At 40.8% G+C, this 27829-nt stretch overlaps 1 protein-coding gene across 1 annotated transcript; it reads left to right on the forward strand.

Moving 5' to 3' along the window:
• Positions 1–5257: 5257 nt before the first annotated feature.
• On the forward strand, positions 5258–27829 carry WDR44 (WD repeat domain 44). Its single transcript, XM_058032905.1, has 20 exons — positions 5258–5369; positions 11670–11703; positions 13480–13554; positions 14067–14697; positions 15274–15404; positions 15501–15593; positions 16525–16661; positions 17626–17709; positions 18031–18137; positions 19103–19254; positions 20660–20798; positions 20887–20951; positions 22190–22303; positions 23091–23213; positions 24125–24316; positions 24479–24580; positions 24841–24956; positions 25407–25534; positions 26167–26298; positions 26757–27829. The coding sequence occupies exons 1-20, from the start codon at positions 5296–5298 to the stop codon at positions 26849–26851; spliced, it is 2724 nt and encodes a 907-aa protein (XP_057888888.1). The 5' UTR covers positions 5258–5295; the 3' UTR covers positions 26852–27829.

The following is a 27829-nucleotide window of genomic DNA, read 5'->3' on the forward strand; positions in this document are numbered from 1 at the left end:
CATGCACAGTCTGAGTTTTGGGAGGCCACCTCAAAAGACAGATGGGGCTTTTTCAGCCATTTCTTAACCCATTCAGCAGGCGCCGAGTCTTCACCTCACCTTTGATTTAGTAGCTGCACTTTATCCTGCTTCACACTTTGGGTAACTGACCATAAAATAACAAGGTTATTTCTACTTCCAACAGAAAAGTTTGATGCTCTGCTTCTGGAAGCAGGGAAACCCCCCAGGCACTGCCAGTTTTGCTCAGCCTGTCCTGGCTCCTCCTTGCCAGGGACCAGTCTCTGCTGTTCAGCTCCAGGTACTGTGTCCCTACACCTGTGGGATGAAGGCAGGATCCAGACTGGGCATACCCTGTGTTTGGAGCAAAAGGGCATCAACCTCCCAGTGGACATTAAACCTCTTCTTCCCATCTTTTGAGCCATGGGAAGGAGCCATACTGCTGGATTTTCCAGAGTGGATCTGGCCTTTGGAGAGAAAAAATAAGCCAGCCCCTTCAGTTGCATAAAGCACACCCTGCTGGGCACTGCCGGGCATGGGTGTGCATCTCCATAAGGAGGAGAGCAGGGGCACTTCTCACTAGTTTGCTCAATGTCCCATCCAAACTGGCCTTGACACTGCCAGGGATGAGACATCCATAACTTCTCTGGGCAACCTGTTCCAGTGCCTCACCACCCTCACAGTAAAGAATTTCTTCTGCATATCTAAACTAAATCTCTCTCTTTCAGTTTGAACCCATTTCTCCTTTTCCTATCACTACAGCTCCTGATGACCTTCAGAAAAATAAGTCAGAGGACCTTTCCCTCTTAATCACAACAGGAAAACACTGCCCAGTCCATTCAGGGCAAATATTTTCCAGATCTGCTTTTCAGTTATGTGATATTTTCTTTCCTACAGCATGCCTTGTGCTGAGCACTTCCCATGCTCCCAGAAAGGAAAGGCATGTGTTCTAGCACCATTCCCTATCAGTCTCATAACCTGCATGAAAACAAATCTGTTTCATAGCTGCTGGTGTAAATAGGCCAGGCACAGGGCTTGCAATGTGACTCAGTCATCAGCAGCTGGCAAACGCCACTGTCTGTTTCCACACCTGTCACACACAGCCACAGACAACCTTGCCGTATCTCTCTCCCCTGCCACGCCTTCTTCAGGAAACATTTTGCTTGATACATTTTTGACAAGTGTGATTTCTGTGCTCTGATTTGCTGTTTATGGGGTTTTCATCACTGTTGTTACCTGAGTGCCCAGGGAACACTGTGTGAGAGCTGAGTTCAGAGCATTTCCCAGCATTTCCCATTTCCCAGTGAAGCTTTCCCATTCCCCTGTGCCTGGAGATGGGTGTTGGACCACATTCTACTGTTATCTTTGTGTTTGCATTTCTTAGTGCATTTCTTCACCCCCTGCAGGAAGATTTGAGTTCCCTCATAGCATTTTGCTAGCTGGGATCCTCCCCCCCTCCTCCAGTTTCCCCTGGTTCCTCTCTTTGCCAATACTTGCCAAAGTTTCTCACCCCTTCTCATCTGCCTACAACGCTCCTGGCATTTCTGCACCATTTTGGGGGCACTCTGTCCTGTGTCACCACCCTTCACACAAAGCTGCTTGTGCAAGACAGTTGTCAACACACCAAAGCTCCCAGCACTGTCCCCCTGGGACAGCACAGGGACCAAGGTGACACTGTGTGATGGCTGTGGTGGCAGGTGCCAAGGGAAGGTGCCCGTGCATAAACAGTGCTTTTCAGCACCGGGCAGGAGCAGTTCTCACAGAGAACCTGAAATCATGATTTGCATCAATGGCTTGTCAAACAAGTTGGCAAAGACAGATGCTCCTACATGGTGCTCAAGGTATGCAGCTTTTCCTGTTTCCCTGCCTCTCTCAGACCAGCACAGGCTGGGTGCCCAGGATTTTGAATCAAAGGCACTTGCCCTGTTTTATCTGACCACTGATGCCATTCACAGTTCCACACAGGTCTCTTCTACTCTCACCAAACTCTCTATCCCCGGGGAGCAAGGTCATACACAGAAGCATGTCCAAGGATGCCATGCAGGAAATCTTGGTGTAATTCTTGGTTCAGCCAGATGTTTTGGGTTTCACTTTGACTGTCTTCATCCTATGGTAGACTGGGACCAGCAGTTCTTCCAGCACCTTTGCCCCTTGCTTCTCCCTGTGCCCAGAGGGCACTCAGGAGATCACTCACTGTCTATGCAGCAGGATTGAATCAGCTCCCAGTTAACCCTAAAAATACTTTTTGCCCTTATTTTTTTAATGCAATGACAAAAAATAGATTTGCTTTAAAACCTTATGTCCCTAGGAGACCAGATGAACCTGGAGATGGGTGATATTTTGCAGAGGCTGCAAATCCACCCTGTATCTGTCTGCATTGAGTATACAAAGATTTAGTGGGGCCAAAACCTATCTGCCAATATCAGCAGTGCTAGCAAATGAGCCAGCAAGAAACAGAAAGGGACTCCTGCGCTTTCTGAGCCTCTGAACTATGAAAGCAGCAGCAAAATCACTCAAAAAACCACAAGGCTTTATGCTTGTAGTCATCCTGGCCATGGCAGAAGACCAGGAAACTTCCACACAGTGGTGATTTTGGTAAGATGGTCCTGCTGACACCAGAGTGCTTGGGACAAGCTGATACATAAGCTTGATTCATGGGAGGCCCTGGGGGAAGTCCATGTCCAAACTGAAGACAAAAATTCTCATTACGTGGTCAAGATCAGAGAGAGCATGGAGGACTTTCAGCTGCTGGGCACGGGGCTCAGCCATGGTGTACTGGGAAAACACTGGGACCAGTTTGTGCTGGGTGGTGTGAAATGCATCGATGAATGGTTGAGCAGGACATGGAAGTCAGAAAACAATTCAATTCAACTGTGTATGATTTCATGTTAGCAAATCTTAGCACATGTACAATCTGCTACGTCAAGGAGTCTGCCATCCATAAGGATTTTAACCTATGATCTCATCTTCTTCCTCATGTGGATTTGGTTCTGAGAAAATTGGGACAATATCAGATGTAAGTCTGAAGGTTTAAGAGCTCCTTGCAGAGCTGGGCATTGCTGTCCCTCCAAGCCAGCACACCCCACTCCTATGGCAAGGTGAGATGAGCCCTCGCTGCCATCCTGGTGCTCATCCCTATTACCTCATTCCCTGGGGCTCATCCTGCACCTGGGGTAGAGCTGTGCCAGTTCTGGGGACAAAGCAGCCAGGTCACTTGCAAACACTAATTACGATCTTTATCTTCTATCTCGGGAAACTTTGTCCCTGTTACACTAATTGTCCTCTTGCTGATCTTTAGGAGCAGCAGAGATAACAGCAGCCAGGCAGCCTGAAAACACTGCACATCCCCAGCAACACTCTGCAGAGGCAGCAGCCAGCATTACCCCACCAGGAACAAGTCCTTGTTCTGGCTCTGTCCCGGCCAGGGGGTTTCCTGGTGCTTAGACAACACCTTGGTAGCCACTATTACATTTGTCTCCATGGGCAAATCAGGCATGGTTATGTCACTGTGGTCCTGTGGTTATAATCCCCCTGATCTAGGGGCTCTATCAACCTCTGAGAAGCCCCTGTGATGCAAAAAAAAAGTATGTTTGGAGTGGAAAGGTCAAGAGCACTGTGGTAAAGCTGAATTTTAATAATTGTGTAAGACCTGACTAAATACCAAAACTGGGCTTTTATTTGAATGTTCTTTAATTCTGCAATGACATAATTTCCTCTGCCGAATAAAACATGAAGTCATGCAGCTGCCATGAGTGACACACTGATAAACAATTCAAGACGCTTTTCAATAGCATTTTTCTCCAGTTTCCAGAGCCATCTGCCTTCCCCAGCTAAGGTTACATCATTACAGACTTTAATTATTTAGAGGCCCTCCTACTTTAATGCAATTGTTGTGTTTGGCTGTCAGTTAGAGCAGAAACAGTGTGCAATGAATAAAGTCAGCAATTTTCTGTACTAATTATTTATTCAAATTCTCCAATATTGAGAGCTTGAGGTGTATGCTAGGCTCATTCTTCCTTATTTTTAAAAAGAATCAGAACTGCTCATGCATTTCCAGTGTGTTTTCTTCCTGTCATTTCAGCACTTCTGGTTTGGCCAAGAAGCATAATGATTTTTTAAGGGAAATTTTGAGGAGGATGTGGCCTGATGTCACCTGCATGTGCAGGACAGGTGTGTGTGTGTGAACACCTCTGTGTTGACCATTTGACAACAATATCTATCTCAATACGTTAAGCCTTTCATTATTTTACAAAAATAAGAGAAAAGACAGAGAACTCCAGTTTGTGTCAGTGCTTTGGGAAACTGTGTTTGCTACAAGTCAGAAAAAGAGCTGTAGCTGAGCTAGGGAGCCAAAGAGCGAGGGAGGCAGGAGGTCAGTGCAGAGAATGTGGAGGGAAGCCTAAATTTATGCTCAACCTGCTCACAATGTATTGATTAAGTGTTTTGGATCAGGAACAGGCATATATTACTGAGCAAATATTAAAAGCTATGCAGGTTTCAAGGGGAAGCCTCTTTCCTCTGGGAGTTGCTGTTGATTACTCATAATTAGTTGAGAGGTCAAAGCCGACCAGAAGATCAGATGAAAATTTATGGAAGGAAAATATGAGGAAAAACAAATAAGGAACCATATTATTCGATTCCTGCTGCCGGCTACAAGCATTCATTATAGAAATTAATGTGAAAAAAAAACATTTGAAACGTTCTTGTCATTTTATCTAGTAGACCATCTTAATTCTCTATCACCTGATTCTATCACAGAATCCTTTGGCTGGAAAAGACCCAGGTGGGGGTCGGGGCTCTTCTCACAGGGAACCAGCAACAGGAAAAGGGGACAAAGCCTTAAGTTGCGCCAGGAGAGGTTTAGGTTGGACGTTAGGAAGAATTTCTCCACAAAAGGGTGATCAGACATTGGAAGGCGCTGCCCGGGGAGGTGATGGAGTCACGGTCTCGGAGGTGTTTAAGGAAAGACTGAGCGCGGCACTCGGTGCCATGCTCTGGTTGACAGGGTGGTGTTGGGCCATGGGCTGGGCTCGGTGACCCCGAGGTGAGTTCCATCCCGCTCGGTTCCGTGATTTTGCGATCCGGGGGCTCCGCACGGGCCGGGCAGCGGCGGCTCCCCCTCATCCCCTCACGGCGGCCGCCAGGGGGCGCTGCACGGCGCGGGGGAGCCCCTCCGCCCCTCCCTCCCTGCCGGCCCTCTGTGGCTCCGCGGGGCGGGGGCGGGGCCGGGCCGCTCTCGCGATACCCGCGCGGCGCCGCCCGGCCCGCGGTGCCCGGAGGTGGCGGCCCGGCCCGGCCATGGCGTCCGACAGCGACACCGAGGAGTTCTACGATGCGCCCGAGGACGTGCACCCCGCGGGCTCCCCCGCGCCGTGAGTTCGCCCTGCCCTCCCTCCCCTCTGCGCGGCCCCGCCGCCTCTGGGCAGCTCCCGGGGGTGCGGGGGGAAGCGGGGTCAGAGCGGGGCCGCGGCCCCCGCTGGAGCTCGGGGTGCGCTCGGAGCGCGGAGGGTGCGGGCACCGAGCGGGGCTCGCCCGGCGCTGTGCGGACGGCGGCGGCCGTGAGAGGGAGGATGAGCTCATACCTGCCTTCCTGAGGCGGGAGCGGGTGTAGGGCTGGGAGGAGACGGGCGGAGATGGCATCGGCATCGACAGAATAGTCCCTGAAATGCGATAAAAGTAACAGATTTTCTGAGGAAGGAGAAGAGAGCGAGCTTCGTCAGCAACAGGCAGCTGTTGCTGCGTGAAGAGCAACTTCTGGTGTGCTCTGTGCTCTGTTTTTAGTGGTGCCTTTAATACTTTTACTGTTTTTAATGGAGACTGGACTAGATTATTTCCAGCGGTCCCTTCCAACCCTGACAAATCTGTGATTCGGCATCGCTTTGATGCTCCTTGCCCTAAGCCAGTTGGTCCCTAGTGAAGGTTTCCCAGCGTTTTGTGGGGTTTGTCCCAGTGCTGCTGCCTCAGAACGGACCCTGACACTGTTGTTGGTGTCAGCCAAATGTGCCCCTCTTGTTGGAAATCTCTTTCTGGCTGTGTGCTGGACAGGTTATGCCCTGTATCAGTTCTGGTTTTCCTGTAGCCTGGACCAAACCTCTTCAATATTTTACGTGGTAGGATGAGGTTTCACATGGCCTGTTTATAGAGTAATAGATATGGATTGTGGGATCCATTTGAACCTTTAATATTGGACCAAGGAGCTTGTTTTAAGCTGTGACTCAGTGGTCACTGGATGCCTACAAGAAAGGAAAGACTAGATCTTTTCTCCTCACCTTCAGATCCTGTATTAAAGTTTTTCTGAGCTCAGCTATTTAGCTGTAGTCTGGTGAAAAGCACATCTTAGCATGCAGTTCTGCAAGATGTGATAAGCCAGATTCACAGTGCTTGTACTGAAATGAGGTTTTTCTCCAACAGCTTACCTCCTGCTATGAGTACTGATGAAACTCTTCTCTGAGTTGCATTAACTCAAAGTAAACAGCTGAACACTAGAAACAGCAAAAACTGTTCAATAAGTTACAGCGGCTGAAGCCTGTCAAGGTTGGGACAGAGAGGGTGAAGGTGAGGGATTAGTGTGACTAGAGACCACAGACAGGAAAGGGGAAGCAGGCTTTGGTAGAAGTGAGCTGTTAAATCTGCACATCCACCTTTTGTCTGATACAGATCATGGCCTGGCTTTGCAGGTTTCCACCACCAGTATCTAAGCAGAACTTGATAATATGAAGTCACTCACTAGAAATTAAAGTGAAAGGTGCTTTTAATTTCTCTAGTGCTCTTCCATAACCTGTGTCAATGCATCATTGACTCAAGTCAATAGAATTCTGTGAGCCTGAGTCAAGTAAGGAGGTGATGTCTGTGAGTTTGCAATAGCTGCTGGTCTGTAATTCAGTCTGTTGTTGAATCTAACAATATGGACAGTATTTTCTCAAAATAAGCTTTTTGAGGTTTCATAAGAGCTAATTTCACACATGCACTGGGCACTTCTAGGAAGCAGGCTGGTATATTATTTTGCATGTGTAATGATGTTGAGTGGGACCAGAAAAAAAAAATCAAAAGCTTCGTGTTGTGGGGAAGGCAACTGAAAACAAGTACATGTTGCCCTCTGCAGTTTCAGATATTTCCTCCTGCATTCAATGTTCTGATGATCAGTAAAATCAGCTGGGAGTCCTTTTTGGCAGCACTAGTGTGCAGCAAAGCAGTTTAGATACATTTGCCCTCATTAAAAATGTGAGGTTTGTAGCTTCCTCCCTCCCTAGCCTTTGTTCTATGTGGGGAAGTTTAATAGCTGCTGATAGAGAAACTCTGAAAGTGGTGCCAAGTGTTCACGTCAGCTTGCTGACTTCTTTGCTGTTTACTTGCTTTATTAATTGTCTGGTCTGTAAGAGTGGAGTTTTAAAGTTGGATGTAGGCTCCCAACTCCCACTGTTAAGTCATTAAATTACTGATGCTTGAGTCCCTCTCAAGGAAAGCACCATATTTTCATCCTTGACTACATCTGTAGCTGGTGCTTTTTAAGAACTAATCAGCAGAAATTACAGAAACCAGAGTGTTTCTTTCAGATTAGAATGGTCTGAGGTGGTGTTCCTGGGGTAGCACTTCTGGGGTGATGACTTCTCTAAGGTGAGGTGTGTTTGGAGATGTTCTGAGATTACTGTATGCCCTCTAGTGAGGCCTGTGTGCTTCCCTTCTGCTCCAGATCTTGCCTTTTATTTCTAATCCTACTTTTGACATGTGGAGGGTGTCCACTTGTTGGATAACTAAGTCCAGGGTAAAAAGGGAGAGGTAGTGTGACAGAAGATGCCCCTATTTAACCTCTGTCACTCACTTTAGAAGCACTCTAACCATGGAAGAATTTAGGAAAATATGCTGAAATGTAGAGGCCTGAACAGTCCCATGCAGGAGGACATCAGTTTTGAGAGAAGGAAAATATGAAGTAAGGCACACTTGGTTAGATGCAGGCACGTGACAGACCCTCTATATTTTATTTATAGGAAAAGTGATCCACCCACTCTGAAATCAAGAACTGTTAAACCGAATTATTTGGACTTCATGTGCCTAACAGTGAGGGGGCAAGTTTGTCCCTAGTATGCTTGTATCCTAAAAATTGTTATGAGAAACCAAATGAAAGAGATGGTGTAGGTAATGAGAAATGTCCTCTGACTTGTTTAAATTCTTGACTTGTAACTTCAGTAGTCCTTACTTTAAAAGGTGGCTTGATGCTTTTCCTGAAGAATTTAGTTTCCTCTGTGTAGAAGACAGGTAAGGGTAAGTTGTGCCCCATTGACATGTGGGAGATTTTTAGCACAGCTTTTGTGTGTGTGAGTGTTTTAGCCAATGTGCAAAGCTGAAAGTGGCTGTGAACAGATGGAGTGGGAAGTGTTGGTTGTGTTCAGTGCTGCAGATGCATTTCTGCACTCAGAGTTTGCTGAGCTCCCCCAGGGCAGCCCTGACATGCATTGCAGCAGTGAATCCCTGTAGCTTTGGAGGTGTGAGTGCCATGGAGAGCTGCAGCAGGAGCAATTCCATCTTCCCAGGCTGGAGGGAACACGGTGTGCAGGACAGGGCTGAGGGCAGTTCTGGGCTGGCTGCTGTGTGTTCTGCACAGGGCACAGCTGCTCTGCACTGCAAACACCTTCCCATCTGCTGGCTGGCACACCTGTTGGAGAACAATGGACATCCTCCAGGAAGGCAGGCACGGTTGCTTTGGGATTTGCCCAAGGCCAGTACTCACATTGTTTTTTGTTTGAAGGGCTGGATGTTTTGTTTTCTGTCACAAAACGTAACAACAACGTGTGCTGAAAATGTTAAGCCCTCTTCAAACAGGTGCTAGGCTGGAGCTCCCTCATAGTAAGAATGGGAACTTTCCCGTGGTCTGCTCACTGTCAGGATGAATTTGATAGTGGGATAAACAATTTTTAAAAAAAGTTTCTTTGTGAGTTTGTTTGACTTTCAGACTAATCAGACATCTATTTGTGCAAGTGAAATGGGATATTTCTTTGAATTGTGTTTAATCTTTGTAGATAACCTTGAAGCCTTCCTTTGTTAAACTGGTGTAAAAATGGTGTAATGTAAGATAATTTAGAACTTAGGTGAAATGCAGTCTAGAAGATGTATTGCTATCAGTTTATAAATCCTACTTTTTAGTAAAGGTTCACACCAGATTAGTTTTTGCCTTATGTTTTCTGTGGCATATGTCAGTTTTCATGTGCTGCCTGACCTTTCAAAGCCAAATCAATATTTGATCTTTGGGTTGATCTTATGTAAATATTTTCAGACACTTTTTTCCACTGTATATATGTTTTTTAAAAATGCAAAGGTTTATACACTACATCCAGAAAACTAATGGGCTTGAAGTACAGGGGCATGGAGGAGGCTGTAAGTTCAGGTGGCTGGGAAGAACAAGACCATTCCAGAGTTGTGTTGAACTGCAAAATATTTCAGTTCCTGAGCTGGCTGACCTTGTGTAAATGTAGTAGCACATAAACAGTAACTGCTCACGACTCTGGGAGCGATGCTGCTGACAGACACACAGCTCAAATCCTCTCAGGCAAGACTCTGAACTTACCTGCCTGTATTACAAACTGATCTGAAAGTGGGGGCTTTGCCAAACAGCTGTGGAAGCTCTCCACTATTTTAAAAGCATGTAAGTTCCATGCTAAAGCTTCTCCTTAATTGTGCGTGTGGGTTATGTCAAGCTAACAGCACCATGTTATGTTCTACACCTGCTAGTTTGTAACCTTTATCACTCAAGCACCTTTTTCCAAGGTAGCTGAGTAGCCTGAGCATGGAAAGTAACATCTGGTTTTGTTTGAGTGCAGATTTTCTGCAGAACTAATCAGCTGAAGAAGTCTGAAACAATAACAGTGTCTTTTGAACCTCCTATTTTGTGTAACCAGTGTAGGAATGAGTTGCCTGTACCAGAAGTGAGGGGCCAATTAGTGGGAAGTGTCACAGTATAAAATCAAAATATCTATTTGCAGTTGAGGGATTTGTGTTATTTAGGTTGTTAAGCAGTGTCTTGTAAAATAGGAGCTTGGCTGAAGCCTAGGCATTAATGGTGTAATTATAAATATGTTTCATTGTTAAAGTCATCTCATGGACTTAATGAACTGTGACACATTTCTGCTGCTCCTAAGAAAATTCAAGAGTTGATAGTGGAACTGAAAATGTTTCAGTAACCAGAAATCTCACACAGGCTGAGGCCTTTCCCAGCAATGTATTTTGTGATACAAAAAATGTTCTTGTTTTCCTGGCCAAAATATTAATTTTTCTCCTTTTTTTTTTTTTTTGCACATTGGGGTTAGAGCTTTCTAGGAGGATTGTACCTCAAAACAGTGTCACAGGTATTGTGCACCTGAAGTTAATTCTTGGACAGAAGCACCTTAGTGTAGCATGTTAAATTAGTTGCAATGATAGAGTGTTTATATAACAATCCACTGTACTTTCTTGTTTACTTAGCTCTGCTGTATAAATGGAATCTTTGCTTTTTTGTGATTAAATGCTTCCAGATGGTAAAGAGAAGAGCTGAAATTCTTAAAAAACAATTGGAAATAGTTGTGGTTTTTTTTCAGGAAGTATTGTTATTTAAAACGATTTTGGAGGCAGGAGGGGCGAATGAGGCTGAGATCTCAATATTTGTGTGTATTGCTTGGTGCCAGGTGATACTTGGGGTTCAGACTGTCACTCATCTTGGTGGTCAGCTGGGATCTGTGTGCAATCCAGGCAGTTCTTTTGGTAGTAAACTTTTAAGGAATTAATCTGCAACTTTGTCTCTGCTTGTGATTGACAAACTGATAAAATCATAGAACAATTCAGGGTGGAAGCAGCCCAGAAAAATCATCTGGTCCAACCTTTCCTTTATGTATCAGCAAGATTCTGTAGTCAGAGTAAGCAGTGTGATTCAATATTTAAATATCTTCCAGAATTCTGGAAGTCTTGTAGAAGATGTAAGTTCAGGAGATAATAAGAGCTGACCATCCACTAATTGAATTGACTTGACAAGAAGTAATTATTTGATACCATTCCCCTAAGATAGCTTGTTCTTTCATGTAATTAGTGTAACCAGAGGTGGAGTGTGAGTGGTTGCTAATGCTAAGTCACTGTTTCACTGGGAGTATTTTGGAAAGTAGTGCACACCAGTTCCTTCCTGTTAAAGTGTATTTTGTCTCTATTTATACCAAATGTCCTGATTAGAAACAAGATCTTAGGTTTGCTACAGAGTCTGAGGTGCAGACTGGCTGTGATAGTGGTAACTCTATGGATCAGGATTCAGGCACTTGATTTGCAGAGTACTGGAGTGTTTGTGCTTCTGCTCTCTGAGAGTTTTGTTTCTTCAGTGTCCACCCAATGCTTGGCACACACATGCTAATTTTGAATTCTCTGTAGTGCAAAATGGTTTTAGTTTTGTACTTGGAATAACATCTTTTTATTAGAAAAGGGTGATAGGTGATTCCTAAAAGATTCTGCTGGCAAACTCTCAGGATTTTGTAGAAGCTGTGGATCTGTGTGTGGTATAGAGGAGGGAACTTGTGTACAAGTGATATGAAAAACATTCACTTTGTTGCTCATCCAAATTATCAAGTATACAGTTCCTGCAAAGGAAGGCTGTGTTGTAGACTGTTTAAAACAAAGCTTATTGTCTATGAACTCTACCTAAGTCTGTCTTCTCTTTCTGACAGGTCACCAACAAAAGTTGGAACCAATGTAGTAAAGGTGAGTTTCTTAAAATCAGTCAAGTGCTTGTTGATGAACACAGGGTTGAGTATTTCCACCTAATGTGCTACAGAACCCCTGACATCTGCACACAGAGGAAATTACAGATTTTCCTTGTTATATGTAGCAATTGTGCTTGTCTTGAAATTCCAGCTTTCCTTTTATTTAGGGTATGTTACAGTGTCTCAAAGCTCATTTTATTCTGAAATGTGTATGTGCAATTTAATTAAGCCGTATGTGATTACTGAACTGTGCTCTTTCAACTGATTTGTGAGTAGTAAACAAGGCTCTGCAGCCACCTGGCTTTTGGTCCTGATTTAGATGAAATTGTTGATTGTGCTCTCTTCTGTCTCCAAAATAAGAAAGATCTTAATGTTTGTACTTCAGAAGCCTCCCCCCTAGGTTATGTGAAGATAAACCACTATATTTAGCTTAATGAGACAGCGTTGCCACTTCCCACGCAGGTAATTGGTATTCTGTGCGTAGTGACAGCGAGCCTGAATCCAGCACACAGTGAATAGGTGAGGAGCTGGAACCCTGTGCAAATAACACTCATTTCCTGCTCTCACAAGGGCCAAAGGTGCTGCTGTACAACACTTCTTGTAGGTTTGTCTGCAAAGAGTTGGGAAATCCTGGTAAAGCCAGTGTTTCAGAGCTGTCAGCAGTGCTCTGCTCTGAATCAATAGTATTTTAACACTGATACCATATCTTGCTATACCTCTTAGGGAACAGGGCCTTACCCCCAGTTTTGTGTTCTGTTTAATGTCCCTTTAATAATTAAGTATTACATGTGTAAGCCTTTCAAGCAATGTTGTTTTATCATTCTCACTAAACTGTGTGCAATCAATGAACTTCAAAACTAACTTTAATGTCTTCATGAATTATTAGCTATGATGTTCTCTAGGTTGCTGTTTGATTATTGAATTTTTTGAAGTATCTTCCTTAAGTACTTGTTCAAAGCTAAATTTCTGAAGGTGGAAAAAGTACTAGTTTCTGTGCTTGGTATCATATCAGTTCAGTGAATGTGTGACTAATGGTATCATTTGTCTTGGAATGGGTAAGAAATATTTCCTAAGTCCGAAGTCTAATAGGTGTGTGAGTTTAATGTCAACAGAATTGGAAATTAATATAATGGGCTTCTGTAGGCACTGATTACATTTAAGTATTTATGTCATCATACACTTGAAGATAAACTTTAATAATAAAGCAAAGTAGAGCTTGCATTTAGATTAGAAATGCTTTGTGGCAGGAGGGAGTGGAGAGGGAGGAAGAATTGTTCTGTAATTGCAGCTGTCTTTGCAAGAATGTAAGATTCCATGTTAGAACCTCAGAAGCATATTTGTGACCACTTGATAGAGCTGCCTGCCTTAATTTGGAAATTTCTAAATGGTTTCTACTATATGTGGCTGTTATATAGTTCTTGCATCCTTTCCTAAAAGCTGATAAATAAAAGAGAAAATATTTTAATATAGAATTTCCTTGCTGCAGATTATTACATGTGTCTATTTCTCTGAACTCATGCTGCCTTCAGTTTGATTTTAATTGAGGTTGCAGCCTCTTATATATGACTGCCTGTTTTGTTGCATAGGGTGCATGACTCTGAAATACTTCTCATGTGTACTGAGCATTACTGTTTAAACATCTGACAGCAGTAATGTGTGAAGATGTGTCAGATTTCTTGTCCTTTATGCTATTTAATTTGTTGGAGCTGTATTTTTGTTAGATCATCTTACTGAAGAAGTTAGTACCATCGTCTTACGACTTTTTCTTTTGTAGGATATGGACAATAAACTACACAAAGCTGGAAATGAAACATTTGTACGAGAAATGAAACAAGATGATTCAAAAGAGGTTAGTTAAATATTGCTTTGAGCTTCCAGCATCACACAAAAAAATATTAAATCATTTAATGATCAGTATTCATCCTGAAACTACCATAGGTTAGAATTAGTTGTTAATGCTAGTAAAAATGTTCATCGAAAGGGTAAAAATCAAACTAAGTGTTCCAAAAACATATTTAGGATTCACCAGTTGTGAATTATTTGTGCAATTTACAAAATCATATTTAGCAGTACATGAGAACTCTGAAGAATGAGCAGCTTTTGTTTCCTAACAAAAAGTAGTTTTGTTTTCTCTCCAAATATATTGGAGAAGACTGGAAATTAGTTACCTTGTTTTATCTTTTGAATATGCTCATTTCTGCACCAAGGTTCTGGTCTCCTTCTTAACCAAACTGCATTTTGTATATAAAACAGCTCTTCAGTGGAAGAGTCTCTTGTGGGTATTGTGCAGGCTGACTGGATTTTTTTACCCAGGAAGTGCCTGCTGGTGACTGGTATAATGATTTTGTTTTGTTTCTCTAGATTATTGACAGTATTATAGAAGAAAGCCAGAAGGCCCAACAACTAGAAGATGATGCTTTAGCTTCTAGAGGAAATGAATTGACTGATCCAAATTCAGATGCAAATGCTTGGATTTCTGGAGCAGGTATCATTAGTGATGTCCCAGAAGTACCAGCTGCTAAAATACCATTACCAGAAGACACTAGAGAACCAGAGGATCAGAGTGTGTGCAAGGACGCTGAATTGGAGTCTGGGAAGCTTTTGTTTAGTTCTGACCAACAGGAATCTCATAAACCAACAAAAGTAACAAATGCAACTGACCATAAAACGGATGAAACTGAAGCACAAGGAGAAACATCAAAAAAAGAGGACATAACAGACAAGAAAGAGACAAATACTTTAGAGAAAGCGGCTTCAGATTTATCTACCAAAGACCCTTCTACAACAGAAGAAATGCCCCCAGCCAAGCCCCCGAGGCAGCTGACTGTAGAGCCTGACATCGTTGCCAGCACAAAGAAACCTGTCCCAGCCCGGCCCCCCCCTCCCACCAACGTCCCTCCCCCGAGGCCACCCCCCCCTGCACGGCCAGCTCCACCTCCCCGCAAGAAGAAGAATGAACTGGAGTTTGAGGTGCAAAAACCTGTTCTAGAAGGCAAGTGTTCTATTTTAGATGGGTTTATTTATCCGCAGGGTTATTATTTTTGTGTGTTTTGAGTGAAGAATCATTCAGTCCTGTGATTTTTAGTTTAGTTGATAGGTAAAAAATTATGCAACAATCTTAGCTTATTGCAATGAAGTAATACCCTTCTGCTTTACAAGTGTTCCTCATTCACAGACTTTCTTAAATAGCTGTAGCTATAGCAAGGAGAAGTTGACTCATCAATACATAAGCTAGAAAGCAGTTACTTCAAATGAAATGTGTGTGTGGTCTGTATTTGCATAGAAATGCAAGTCAAGGTGTGGACTGAGTTCTTATGAAAATGAGTAGTCATGGGTTACTGGGAAATGACTATTAAAAAGAACTTAATGAAGTTTAAGAGGCCTAGGTGTGAAGTCATGCCTGAACCTCCAACTGTATATGAAATACTTAATTGTAAGTTAGATATGGTGGCAGTTGATCATTAAAAAATACTAAACTGGTCAGAAAGGTGTTCAGCCTGTAAGTGATGCTAGGATTTGATCTCTATAGCAAGTGTTATGCTCTTCTTTTTAATAAATCTCTTTTCAGTTTCTCGAGACAGCTTCACAGCTGGTGGTCTTTTAACTTCAAGTTCAGTGACAGAAGGTGTGCCCAAAGATTCTCAGCCTTCCTTGGATTTGGCCAGTGCAACTAGTGGAGATAAAATTGTCACTGCCCAGGTATTGGGAAATGGTTGTGAGTTTGATGACTGGAACATTTTCTATTGCTTCAGTGATACAGTAGAGATAATGTAATCTGTGTCTGCACCATTTCAGGAGAATGGGAAAGCAGCTGATGGCCAAACAACAAATGAAGTACTTGGACCACAAAGACCCAGGTCTAACTCTGGCAGAGAGCTCACAGATGAGGTATCTATGGCTGTGGTCTGTACATGGAGCACCTTTGTTCTTGCTTTCCCTGTCTGATAAATGAGTTGTTGTAGTCAGGTCACTCCTTGTTCTCTGAACCACTCCATGCTGTCACCAGCAATGCAAATAGGAGTGATGGTGCAGCTGGCTTTGTCCACCTAAGAACTTTGTGTCCCTGAGTCATGTGTGCCTTTAGCCTTTGGAAGTGTGAGCTCTAACAGACTGAAATGCCATCAAGTTTGTGTTGGTAGCTATGCAAACACCTCATAGGATTTTCATGGGAGGGAAGAGCAGCAAACCTGGCATTTTGTCATGTGTCTAAAAGGGGAAGGAGTCAGCAATAGCAAAATTATCTTCCTCATACTAAAAAATATTTTCTTCTGTAAATAATTCTGCTAATCCCAATGATATTTGGCTTTTGTAAGTTTTCATTTGTGTCTATCACTGTACAGCTTTTTTTAAGTGTTGCTGAACTTTTGTAAGCATTCATGAGATACCCTAAATAAACCTTCTCCTTTGTGGTGCTAGTCAGTTCTCAATTCCTTTTCTCCCTGTATGTTAAATTTGCCTTTGGCTAAACCTAAGATATAGCAGCTGGAGTAGGAAAGAGAAAGACTGTAATGTCTTTTAATTACATAATATATTTCATATTAGCATGAAGGGTGTCAGGCAGTGGTTGATGTCTCTATAGCTGCATTTTGATTTATGAAATTGAAGCTTGTGGTATGTAACTGTTCATCTTGGTCTAGTGATTGATAACGTTTGCACTAACATGCTAATTTAAACTTTGTCTTTGTAAAATAAATATTTAGTGAGCTACAGAATTTCCCATTAAGATAAGTAATTTGTAAGTTTTGATGATTTCTGTTTTGCTCTAGGTTTTCAAGTCTAATCAAGTTCTCTTCATTTCACATCTTATTTTTTTCGATAGGAAATTCTAGCAAGTGTAATGATAAAAAACCTTGATACAGGTGAAGAAATACCTCTGAGTTTGGCAGAAGAAAAGTTGCCAACAGGCATTAATCCCCTGACTTTGCATATCATGAGGAGAACTAAAGAATATGTCAGGTATGAATCATGAGAGCTTTCAAGATGCTGTTGCTCTCACGGGTTTTACATAAACGGAAGCTGCTGTTACGCAGGTGAAAAGAGCCCAGATCCATCTGTCTGACTAATCTGAGCTGATTCCCAGTTCTCAATGAACCAGCCTCATTATTGATTTCTCTCAAGTTAACTAAAACTTGATGATCTTGCTGGAACTTGACAAGCAAGTACATCTGAAAATCCACTGATCTCCAGTTAGCCTTTGATATACTAAATGTCATTTCTGTGCTGAATTAAACACATTTTGTGTTCAAGTACTGGATGTTCTTTGTGCCACCACCTCCTGTAGCTTTTTCAGTGTTTCATAGGAGATTGTTTCTCTGAAGATCTGTTGACATTAGTGCAGCTGATTGCTTTGAGGTTTGCCTGTTCTTAATAGAGTTTTAGATCCTTCTAATGTGTAAAATGGAAGCTTTTTGCAATCTTGGATAGAAAACGACACGTGCTTAATGATCATAATATCATGTCAGTCTAGGTGTTCTTTTCAAAGGCCCATATGAATTTATACATCAGACAACTTCTAGGTTTTTTGCATTGTTGTATTATTGAGAAGCTCACTTTTCTAGAACTCTTTTGTGAAAAAAACTTCTATTTCAGGATTAACAACTATTAATTTAAGTGGCATGTTACCAGTTCCTAGTAATTTAATGAATTTTGTCTGCTCTTAGCTTTCAAAGTATCACTATAAGCTTAAGTTGGAAATTTGTGGCAGGGAATAATATATCTCACACCTGCAGCTTTAGTATCAAGATGCTTAATAATTGAAAGACCTGTTTATTATGTGATTAAAATAATGTCCATGCTTTTCCAACATGTTACATAGAGGAATAAAGATGGATCCTAAAATGCATGGCCTACTTTACTAATGTTTCACTCAATTTAGATTCATTATGATATCCCATTAAACAGTCACTTCTGTATTTCCTAGTAATGATGCAGCACAGTCTGATGATGAAGACAAAATGCAGCCACAGCAAACTGACACTGATGGAGGGAGGTTAAAACAGAAAACGTAAGATGCTGTTTTATGTTTTTTCCTTTCCCTAGGAAGAAAAAACAGAATTTATTTTTCTAAGCTGAAACTTCCCTTCTGATTACTGAACAAGTTACCTTTCAAGTAATCATTTTACTGGTGATACCTGATTTTTCATAAGCCTGTAGCTCTGTGCTTGAACTGAAGGTTGCATGACTGCTGTCAAATTTACTGCTTATTTTAAGAAGCAGTAATAAAAAAAGAAAAGGTTGCATTATAAATCAAAATTACTGATTATAGTAGCAAAAAAAAAGACAATTTTCCATGATTATGTGTTGAAAATGTACCCTTGTTTTTAAGGACTCAACTGAAAAAGTTCCTTGGCAAATCTGTGAAGAAAGCAAAGCACCTTGCTGAAGAATATGGTGAACGTGCTGTTAATAAGGTTAAGAGCGTTCGAGATGAAGGTAAATGACAATACTTTTTTTTTTTAATAGAGTAGTTGGTTTATCCTTGTGCTTTAGGAATCAAAGCTGGCAGAGGAACATACACTGCTGCATTCTACCATTGTTCTACAGTTGGTGATGTGATTTTTTTAGAGTTGAACCTTGTAACTTAGTAGGCATTTTGAGATGAACATGTTACAAGGATAAATTCTTGTAAAGTAATAGTTGAGAGACCTTTTCAACTAAACCAGCTTAATGCTCTGATTTTTTGTTGTGCTGTTAGAAAGAGGTTTTGATATCAAAACATACACATTTTTGGAAAGTTACTCCAGCAAAGGTAGAGGTGGGGATTATCTTCATTACTTTAGTAAATCAGATTATTTTCTGGCAACCAGTAGTACAACTGGAGCTCTCATATAGCATGAGCTCCTGTTAGATTTTCCAACTGCAATTGAATTCTCCCCTTTTTGTTTCATCAGTGTATCTTTCAGACAGACTTCTAGTGCTGCAGCAAGCTGGTGTAACCACAGCCTGAGATAAGTGCCACGGAAATGCTGCACTTCAGTGTCTTGTGTTGCCAGTGGCTGTGGGCCACAGCTCTTTTGCAATTCTTGTACTTCATGGGCAAATCACCAGGCCATTGCAGTGTGCTCAGAGAGAAGCCAATAGATTCATTTTCAGACACATCAAACTGACAGAAATCACTTAGTGCAGGATCTCCTGAATGCAAGACAGGTGCCAAGAAAGGGGCAGAACAAAAATTGATAGCATTTCTTATTTTCAGTGTTCAGTGTTTGGATTTGCTGTAGCCTAAAATGAATGGAGATGTATTTTTAGACCTTAATGCAATACTGTTCTTATTTTCCTTTAAGATCTTTAAATTGCCTATAGAAATTGTCTAATTCAAGACAAATCCACTACCAAAAAGCTTACTAACATACTAAATAGGTGCTGCAATATCAAGTGCTGAATTTGTATTTCTCTAGTCTTTCACACAGATCAAGATGATCCCTCTTCCAGTGATGATGAAGGGATGCCCTATACAAGACCAGTTAAGTTCAAAGCAGCACATGGCTTCAAGGGACCTTATGATTTTGAACAAATTAAAGTTGTTCAGGATCTCAGTGGAGAGCATATGGTAGGTCTCAAGTTCCATCTGTGATTTTGCTCAATCTGTTCAGCCAGATTCAACTTCTCATTTTCATCTACTTGCTGACCTCCAAAAATGACTCTCAGGTTTATTCTCTGTGGAAAAAAACTTCATTCTACAAAATAATAGTCTGGCAAAAAGAAAGAAAAAAAAAAAAAAAAAAAGAAGAAAATTTGGCTGGTTTGCCCAGATCTTCAGGGAATAAAAAGCATGTAGATTCCTAGGCATCAGGGATTCTCCATAGCTCTCCTTTGAATAATTATGGTATCAAGTGGTATTTGTTTTTTTCAGTTCCTGCAGTTAAAACTTTAGAGCAGCAAGTTTGACCTGTTCAGCAGTAAATGAATGAGTCTATTAGACAGATGAACACAAATATTGAACATAAATACTTACTAGGTTTTGGAGGCAGAAGTTGGGAGAGGTTAATGGAGTATGTGGTTCAGAATGATAAGGTGGGGAGAAACCAGGATAGGATATTGCAGAGATGCCTGTGGAGAACCAGGCAGAAAAGCTACTTATTTGTCAGTGTTTGAAGTGAGCATGCTTCCCTATGAGTCTGGAATACATTCCAGTATTCCTGATTTCCCAAACTTCTGCTGTCTGACACTGGAAGCAATCTTTCATCTCAAAGTGTTGGGCTGAGGGTAATGACCCACAGCAGTCAGTGACCAGAGATTCCAAGTTGTCATCCACAAGTGAACTTTCCATTCCTGCTGGTAATCCCTGTTAGTTTCCATCATGCCAATATTTCACTTCTTAAACCCAGGAAATTCCTCCAGATTGGTGGAGCATGGTGGAGTCAAATGCCTGGTAGCTCTTTATTCAGTAGCAGGAGGAAATGGGATACTGCTTGTGTGGTTATGTTTTATTGACTAGTAACTCTTTGGACTTGGCAATGGAGAAAGAATTATCATCAGAGGCTTTGCAAAGCCCTCATGCCAATGATGAATATAACAAATATATGTAGTACCCATTTTGGTTGTAACCAATCACGGTTTCCACTTTAAAAAAATGCATGCAAACCTCAAGTGCAGCTACAAGTACTTGTCAGTTCCACAAAACAAACAGGAGGTTCTGAGCCCCTCAGATAACTGTACAAGTCTTAGGTGGAATTCTGTGGTAGTGCTGACGTCCTGTAACTCCTCTCTTGCAATCATCTGCCCTGTGGGCCTTTTTCTTTCTGCCCTATGCCCTTTTTCTTTCAAACTGTTTTTGCACATATGTTACACAATCCACCAGTCTTAACAATTACTTATCAGCATTTTGATCTACAGTTTATTTTACTTGTGGTATCTTGAGTATGTCTAAAATCTTGTCAGTTGACGTTGTAGAAAGTCTTTTTGGTATGCAGAAAAGCACTTTTTGTGATTTAATCATCTCTTTATTTTGCCAGGGTGCTGTTTGGACAATGAAATTTTCTCACTGTGGTCGATTACTGGCATCTGCAGGGCAGGACAATGTAGTGAGGATATGGGTTTTGAAGAATGCCTTTGACTATTTCAATAACATGCGCATGAAGTACAACACAGAAGGTATCTGTGCATGGCTGGAGCTCTGAGACACAAATTCTGGCTGTTTGGGAACCTGGTGCTGACCATGGTGTTTCTGTCTGTGTTCCAGGCCGTGTCTCCCCTTCTCCCTCTCAGGAGAGCCTGAATTCTTCCAAGTCTGATACTGATGCAGGGGTAGGTACACAAGGGAGGGGAAGAGGTGGTCTGGTTTGTAATGCCACATCTTCATTGCTGCTTTATCCAAACACACATTAAGGAGTTCTTGGCTTGTGTCTTTTTGTCAAACTGTTATATCAATAGATGTCTTCAATCAAATATATTAATTCCATGTACAAGGGGTGCAAGCAAGGAAGCCCATCACTGAATTTAAAGCATTACAAAATCTGCATAGCTGTGCTGTGGCCTCCTGCCAGAGGAGATTGCTGAGTGAATTGCTAAGGGGAGAAACTCTACATCATTGAATTTCCTGTCTTAGTGTTTTATCTCTGACCATTACTTGTGGTTAACATCTGACTTGATGTTTTTTTCTGAGGAAGGCCAAAGTGAGCTATGGGATTCTCAGAAGCATAATGATACCTGACAGATTTAAATTTTTCACATCTGTGTAGAAAAAAATGGAACATGACTGAAGAAAAGTATTCAGACACTCTTACTTGTAGTTTCCAGATACTGTAGTAAACCTTGCCATTAAAATAAATGTATTTAAGGTGTTTTATTTCTACTTTTGCCTTCCAGTAGTATAAGAAACAGATGACAAAATCAGGGTTTAAGTGAAGATCTTGGCAGTAGCATTATTTAGTGTGTGTTGTCTTGGCAGAGGGGGAAGCAGGGTGGCCAGCAATTGTTGTTAAACTCATGTAAATGAGTGGGCTTGCTAAGCCACACACACCAGAGATGCTGTTTTGAGCGACTGGGTTTTGTTGGGTTTGGGTTAGTTTTTTTTCCTGGAGAGGTTTTGTATAGGAATTTCTAGGGCTTTTTTAAGTTATTACTTTACATCTGTTAAATCTGAACCGGTCTCTTACTAGGAGGTTGTCATTCACGATATGCACTAGAAACTTGGAAACCTGAACTCACAGTTTATATTCTGAAGTGGAACACAATTTTTAAGGTTGAGATACTTTGTTCCAAAAGCTTATCTTCAGGTGTTTGCTTAAATTGCTGTCAAACTGATCCCACTGAATAAGAGAAAAATGAAAATGAAAAATGGAAAATTTAGAACTTGTTAATTTTGCACTTCCAGGATGATGCTTCACCGCCCATGGTACTTGACATTTACTTTGGTTTTGTATTAGTGCAGTATTGTTTGTTCAAATTGTTACTGTCCTTATATTTTTTTAAAGCAGTTAAGTGCCTCATGGTAAATTTTTCCAGCTAATGTTTGGAAATATTTCTTTGCATTTGTCTGATAGATTTGCAGTGCAGTTGATGAAGACCCAGATGATAAAAATGCTCCGTTTCGGCAACGACCATTTTGCAAATACAAAGGCCACACAGCAGATCTTCTTGATCTTTCCTGGTCTAAAGTAAGGCACCTTAACACAGGCTGCACAGCTCTGTGTTTTCTTTGTTTTCTGTTGTCATTTGTCACTGGAACCATACATTTGAACAATATGAAATGATCCTTGAAGAGAAGTTTTGTACAGGCAACATTTATTCTAGCTGAAATAGTTGGAATAAAGTGAGCAACCTTCTTGTGCTTGTGTAATTAAGAGTGGTCTTAAAAAAACCCAAACAAGCCAGTAACAATTACAGTTGTGTATTCAGTAATGAAAGTAAATTATTTACAGTGGGGGGATTTTCTGTTGAGCTGTGTGGTTTCTGTTCTATGGTGTTACTGCTTTTCCTGTCTTCAATGTGCTTCACTTTTTGTGCAAAGTGTACATGTTCTGAAGTTGCTGAACACATACATCTATTTTAAAATTAAAGACTTACCTTGCTTCACATTAGACTTATTCAGATAATTCTCCACATGGGAATGCAGTTGTACTTTTAGGAACACAGTCTGGTTGAAGCATCTCAGGCATCTCTGAGGTCTGTAATGCCATTTCTTGGAATACTTTAATTACATTTCAATTATTCGTTTTCACTGAGGTTGTTCCAGAAAATTTTCTGTTACCAAGAATCAGTGTACAGCTCTTAAGGAAAACACCGATAAGTAATGGTAATTTGGATAAACCTTTTTGTCTGAAAATATAAAATGTTGAATATCATGGCAGCACAGCCTTGGTAAGGCTTTACCAATCAAATTGCTTCTGTATTTCCTGTTACTTTTATGTCTGTTAATAACTGTGGAATTCTATTGTTTCACAGAATTACTTCTTGCTTTCTTCTTCTATGGATAAAACTGTCAGATTATGGCACATATCAAGAAGAGAATGTCTTTGCTGTTTCCAGCATATAGACTTTGTCACTGCTATAGCTTTCCATCCAAGGGTAAGTGTAACTGCCCTCTTACTTCTAGAGAGGTAGAATTTAAAATTGCAGTGTTCCATTCCCTTTTTTTTTTAATTAAAAAAATAAAATGATTGAATAATAGAGTTTGTGCAGTTCAAAAATATGCTTCATGGATAATATTCCAGGACTTTGTGTTCATCTTCATTGAACTTCACCAGGACTGTCCATGGGGTTTAACCATGTGTGCATGTGAAGGGGAAAGTGAATTGTCTGTTGGCTGTACCATCACAGCTAGTAAAGTGTAGAGTAACTGTGAAGAGTTAAATTTCCAGTGAGGGATATTGTGATTGAATATTTTTGGGGAAAAAATCATAATGAGATTGAACAGATTGTCCAGAGACCACAGAATCCTTCAATTCTTAAAACTTGACAGGATATAGCCCTCTACAGCCTGATCAAACTTTTGGAACTGTAACTGTCCTTGCTACAAGCAGGGGAGGTGGATCAGAGACCTCAAGGGATTAATTTCAACTTACTTTTTATAAATTTTTAAAAATACTATAATCAGGCTTCCTAATATTAATAAAACTCAAGTGGAAGAACAGTGTTGTCAGTGTTCCCTAAACAGAACTAGTCGATGTATGGGAAACCATGAAAGGAGCTTTCAGCTCCTGGCAAGGTGAGTGTTGAGAGGGTAGAAACTACCTGTGCTAACAGTGAGCAATTTTCTAACCTGAAATATAACTGCATGTGTGTAATCTTGTCAAAAACCTGTAAGAATTTGAATTCCATTTGCCACAAATTTCTTAAACATTATAATTAATTATTCTGAAGGTTCTTATTGGGAAATTCTGTAGAAGAGCTGTTTGGAAATGGGGTGGGAAGGTTTTAAGGAAGGCACAAACTTACTCATAGCACAAGTGGAGATTAAACCTTGTGTGTGTTCTCAGGATGACAGGTACTTCCTCAGTGGTTCATTGGATGGAAAACTCCGACTCTGGAACATTCCTGACAAAAAAGTGGCATTATGGAATGAAGTAGATGGGCAGACAAAATTGATTACAGCTGCCAACTTCTGTCAGAATGGCAAATATGCAGTGATAGGCACCTATGATGGAAGATGCATCTTTTATGACACAGAGGTAAACAAACTTTGAGGCTGTGGATTTTTTTATGTTAAATAACAAGCAGATCTAGAAGTCATGGTTATTTAAATACCAAGAAACAAACCTGTTAGAGCTTGAAGCAAACTAATGTTTCTACACAATTGTTTCAGTTTGGGACACATTTTGATATCTTTTCAGCACTTGAAGTATCACACACAAATACATGTGCGTTCTACCAGGGGCCGAAATAGAGTTGGAAGAAAAATTACTGGCATTGAACCTTTGCCTGGAGAAAATAAGGTACCGTCTTTGAGTGCAGCTTTGGACCAGTACTGAATTCTGATATTTATATCTAATGTTTAGTAATTTTGTGCCAAATCTTGTAACACTAGTGAAATGAGCCTTGCTGTTTGCTGATTTAGGCTAATACAATACTAAGTAGTGGTAAAATAGAATATATATTCTTTTAATGATGTTATGCTCTGATTAATGTGCAGGTGAAAAAATGGTTGCAAATGGCTAATTGTTCCCACTCCTAAATTGATTTATTTCTTTTCTAGATACTAGTGACATCAAATGATTCCAGAATCAGATTGTATGACCTAAGAGATCTGTCCTTATCTATGAAGTACAAAGGTTATGTCAACAGCAGCAGCCAAATCAAAGCCAGCTTTAGGTAAGACAGTTTTATAACAATGGAGTTAGGGATTTGGGAAATGCTGTGGCTGAAGTATGGAGGGTTTTGTTTAAATAATCTACATTGTCATGAAACTGAGCTTCTGAAATGTCACTTGGCTTGGAATGGAAAGGTAAAAAAAGACTCTGGTGAAGAGTGATGAGCTGGGAGCTCCTGTGGGTGAGTGAATGCATTTGCATCCTGTGGAGAGTGAGCTGTGTGTCCATTACTGTTGCTGTGAGGGCAGAACTGTGCTCCAGCTGAGGTTGGGAAGGACCTTGGGAGATCATCTTGCTCAGCCCCCCTGCTCCAGATAAATTTCCCAGATTAAATCATCTCTACTTCCTGGGCTGTAGCCCAGTTAGTGTCAGAGTTTAGAGATGCAGAGCTGCTGTGATGCATGCCTGAACAGCTAAGAAAAGTAATGTTTTTCCTTCTTTGAATCTTTAGCCATGATTTTACCTACATTGTAAGTGGTTCAGAAGATAAATATGTCTACATTTGGAGTACATACCATGACCTGAGCAAGTTTACATCCGTAAGAAGAGATCGAAATGACTTCTGGGAAGGCATTAAAGGTAAGAACCAGCTTTTGATCTTTGCTTTATCAAAGCTCATATGATTTGAAAATTGAAACATTTTATTTGCTATGCATTTAGTGTGAACAAATTCTTAGCAGGATACATGGTAATTGGTGACCTGTCTGGAATCCTTGTTCACAGGACACTCTCTTTGGGATGGCAAGAGACAAAGTAGTTTGTCCAGTTTTAGTAAGAGATTTTGAATTAATGTAATCTTTTGCTGGCTAATTTTAGAAATCAAAATAATTATCAACCCATAATCCTTTATGGAAAAGTGACTTTGAAAACAAATGGAAGCTTTCTCTTGCACAGCAGACTAAAACCAAAAATGGGTGGGGAAAAAAGCAGCTCTTTTATCTGCTCCACATACACAGTGTTTTTGGAAAATGTGGGCCATGCTTATATCAAATATGTTTTGGACCTCTTGCCAGTTAGTTTTGGGCACTTAGAGCATCTTCTGAAATCCCTAAGATTATAGAACAATGACAGTTGTTCCTTGAATTCTGAGTTTACCTGATGGCCACTAGCACTGAGATTTTTGTATATTTATTAGAAGTTCTGCCTGCTGTTCTTGTAAAATGAACAAATTCTTGAAGCAAGGTAATCAAACTTGGATTGTCTTTCTGCAGCTCACAATGCAGTCGTCACCTCTGCAATCTTTGCTCCAAATCCTGGTCTGATGGTGTCACTGGAAACTTCTGAAAAGCAAGAAGCTGAAAGCAAGGGAGAAGATTGTGAGATGTCAGACACCATCCCCTCTGGTAGGTGTTTAAGGTGAACTCTGCTTGGTACCATGGCAGGAGCAGGAAAATATTATGAATACTTCTGATCTGGGTGGGGGTTTCTTGAGAAGAAAAGTCCTTGCAGTGGCATGGGTACATATTCCAACTTAGCATTCCACCTTGAACATTTGGGCAGCTGTTGCATTCTTAAAAGCTGAGGGAGGATGTGAGATGAGGGGTACAGTTGCCATCCTAAGTACTTTAGGATTGTTCCTTTTACATTGGAGCTGTTAGGAGGTAGAGCTGCACCAACCATTAATAAAAAGAAATGCAGATGTTTCTTGAAATATTGGCTAGAAATCAGAAATTATAAAGGAAGAAGGGTATCATAGTGATGTCATATATTTTAATGCGAGTGTGTTTTATATATAATAAAATATATAATATATATATTTTTTTTTTAAATGAACTAACAGTTTATTCTTGTTCTTGTTAAGGAGCTCTGAAGACAGATCACACAGAAGTGCTTCTATCAGCTGACTTTACTGGAGCAATTAAAGTCTTCATTAACAAAAAGAAAAATGTATCTTAGTTGGTTTGCAACTGACAGCATAAAGCTATGGTACTGTGGGATTGCAATTCCATAAATAATGCAGGCAAAAGCAAAGTATCTAATATAATAATGTTACAGGCTGATTTATTTTTAAATCTTTATTTTAAAGCTACTCAAATATTGGATCCTTGGAAAGCAGTGTGCCTATTAACACCTGGGCTTGTAGGATAGAGAGGAATGTGTAAGAATAATCCTGCCAAACATTAGACTCTAAACTTTCTGCAAACAGTTGTTTTGCCATGTCATTGTGAACCTGCACAGGTTTCTGCACAAAATTGTGTCTGCACATGTGTGTGCCTTTGGGATACATGCACGAATTGGAACCTGTATCTAAAGGGTTTTAGTGGTGCTTCTGGCCACTAGATGTCAGGAGCTGGGGTGGGAAAGAAAGGCTGGAAAAATGCTGAATAATGTAGTCTGATCTTTGCACAAAATTCCATTGGAGAAAGATCTTGAATTTGTAGTAGCTAATATTCAGAGTTTTAAGTTATGCAAGTTTTTGATGGGTCAGCAACCATGTGTAAATGTTTTTATAAATTTCTCAACTTCAGGACGTGAAAATTTTTTTGTTGTCTTTTAATTGTTGTGGACTTTAGATTCCTTTCTTATATATAATTTTTTGCACACTGGAGCACAATACTTGTGTAAAGAATTCTCTCATTCCGTGTTCACGGGCACCAGGATATATTCACCTTCCAGATAAAATTAAGCTGCATTAGAAAGTTCTTATATTTTACAACTATGTAAAATAAACTGTTTACATTTTTTAAGCATTGTAGCTTAAAGTTTTAAGTTCTTCTTGTTTGTTTAGTGCCACTGAATTTTGAAAGTCTTTGTAAATATTCATATAAAAAACCTATGAAGTAACATTCTGGGCATCACTACCCATGAAATGTTATTGATGGTCAAATGTTCAGAGAACAAATGTATCATTAAACTTGGTCACACACTTGGAAA

This window comes from Melospiza georgiana, chromosome 12, assembly GCF_028018845.1.
Source record: "Melospiza georgiana isolate bMelGeo1 chromosome 12, bMelGeo1.pri, whole genome shotgun sequence".
Lineage (NCBI taxonomy): Eukaryota > Metazoa > Chordata > Aves > Passeriformes > Passerellidae > Melospiza > Melospiza georgiana.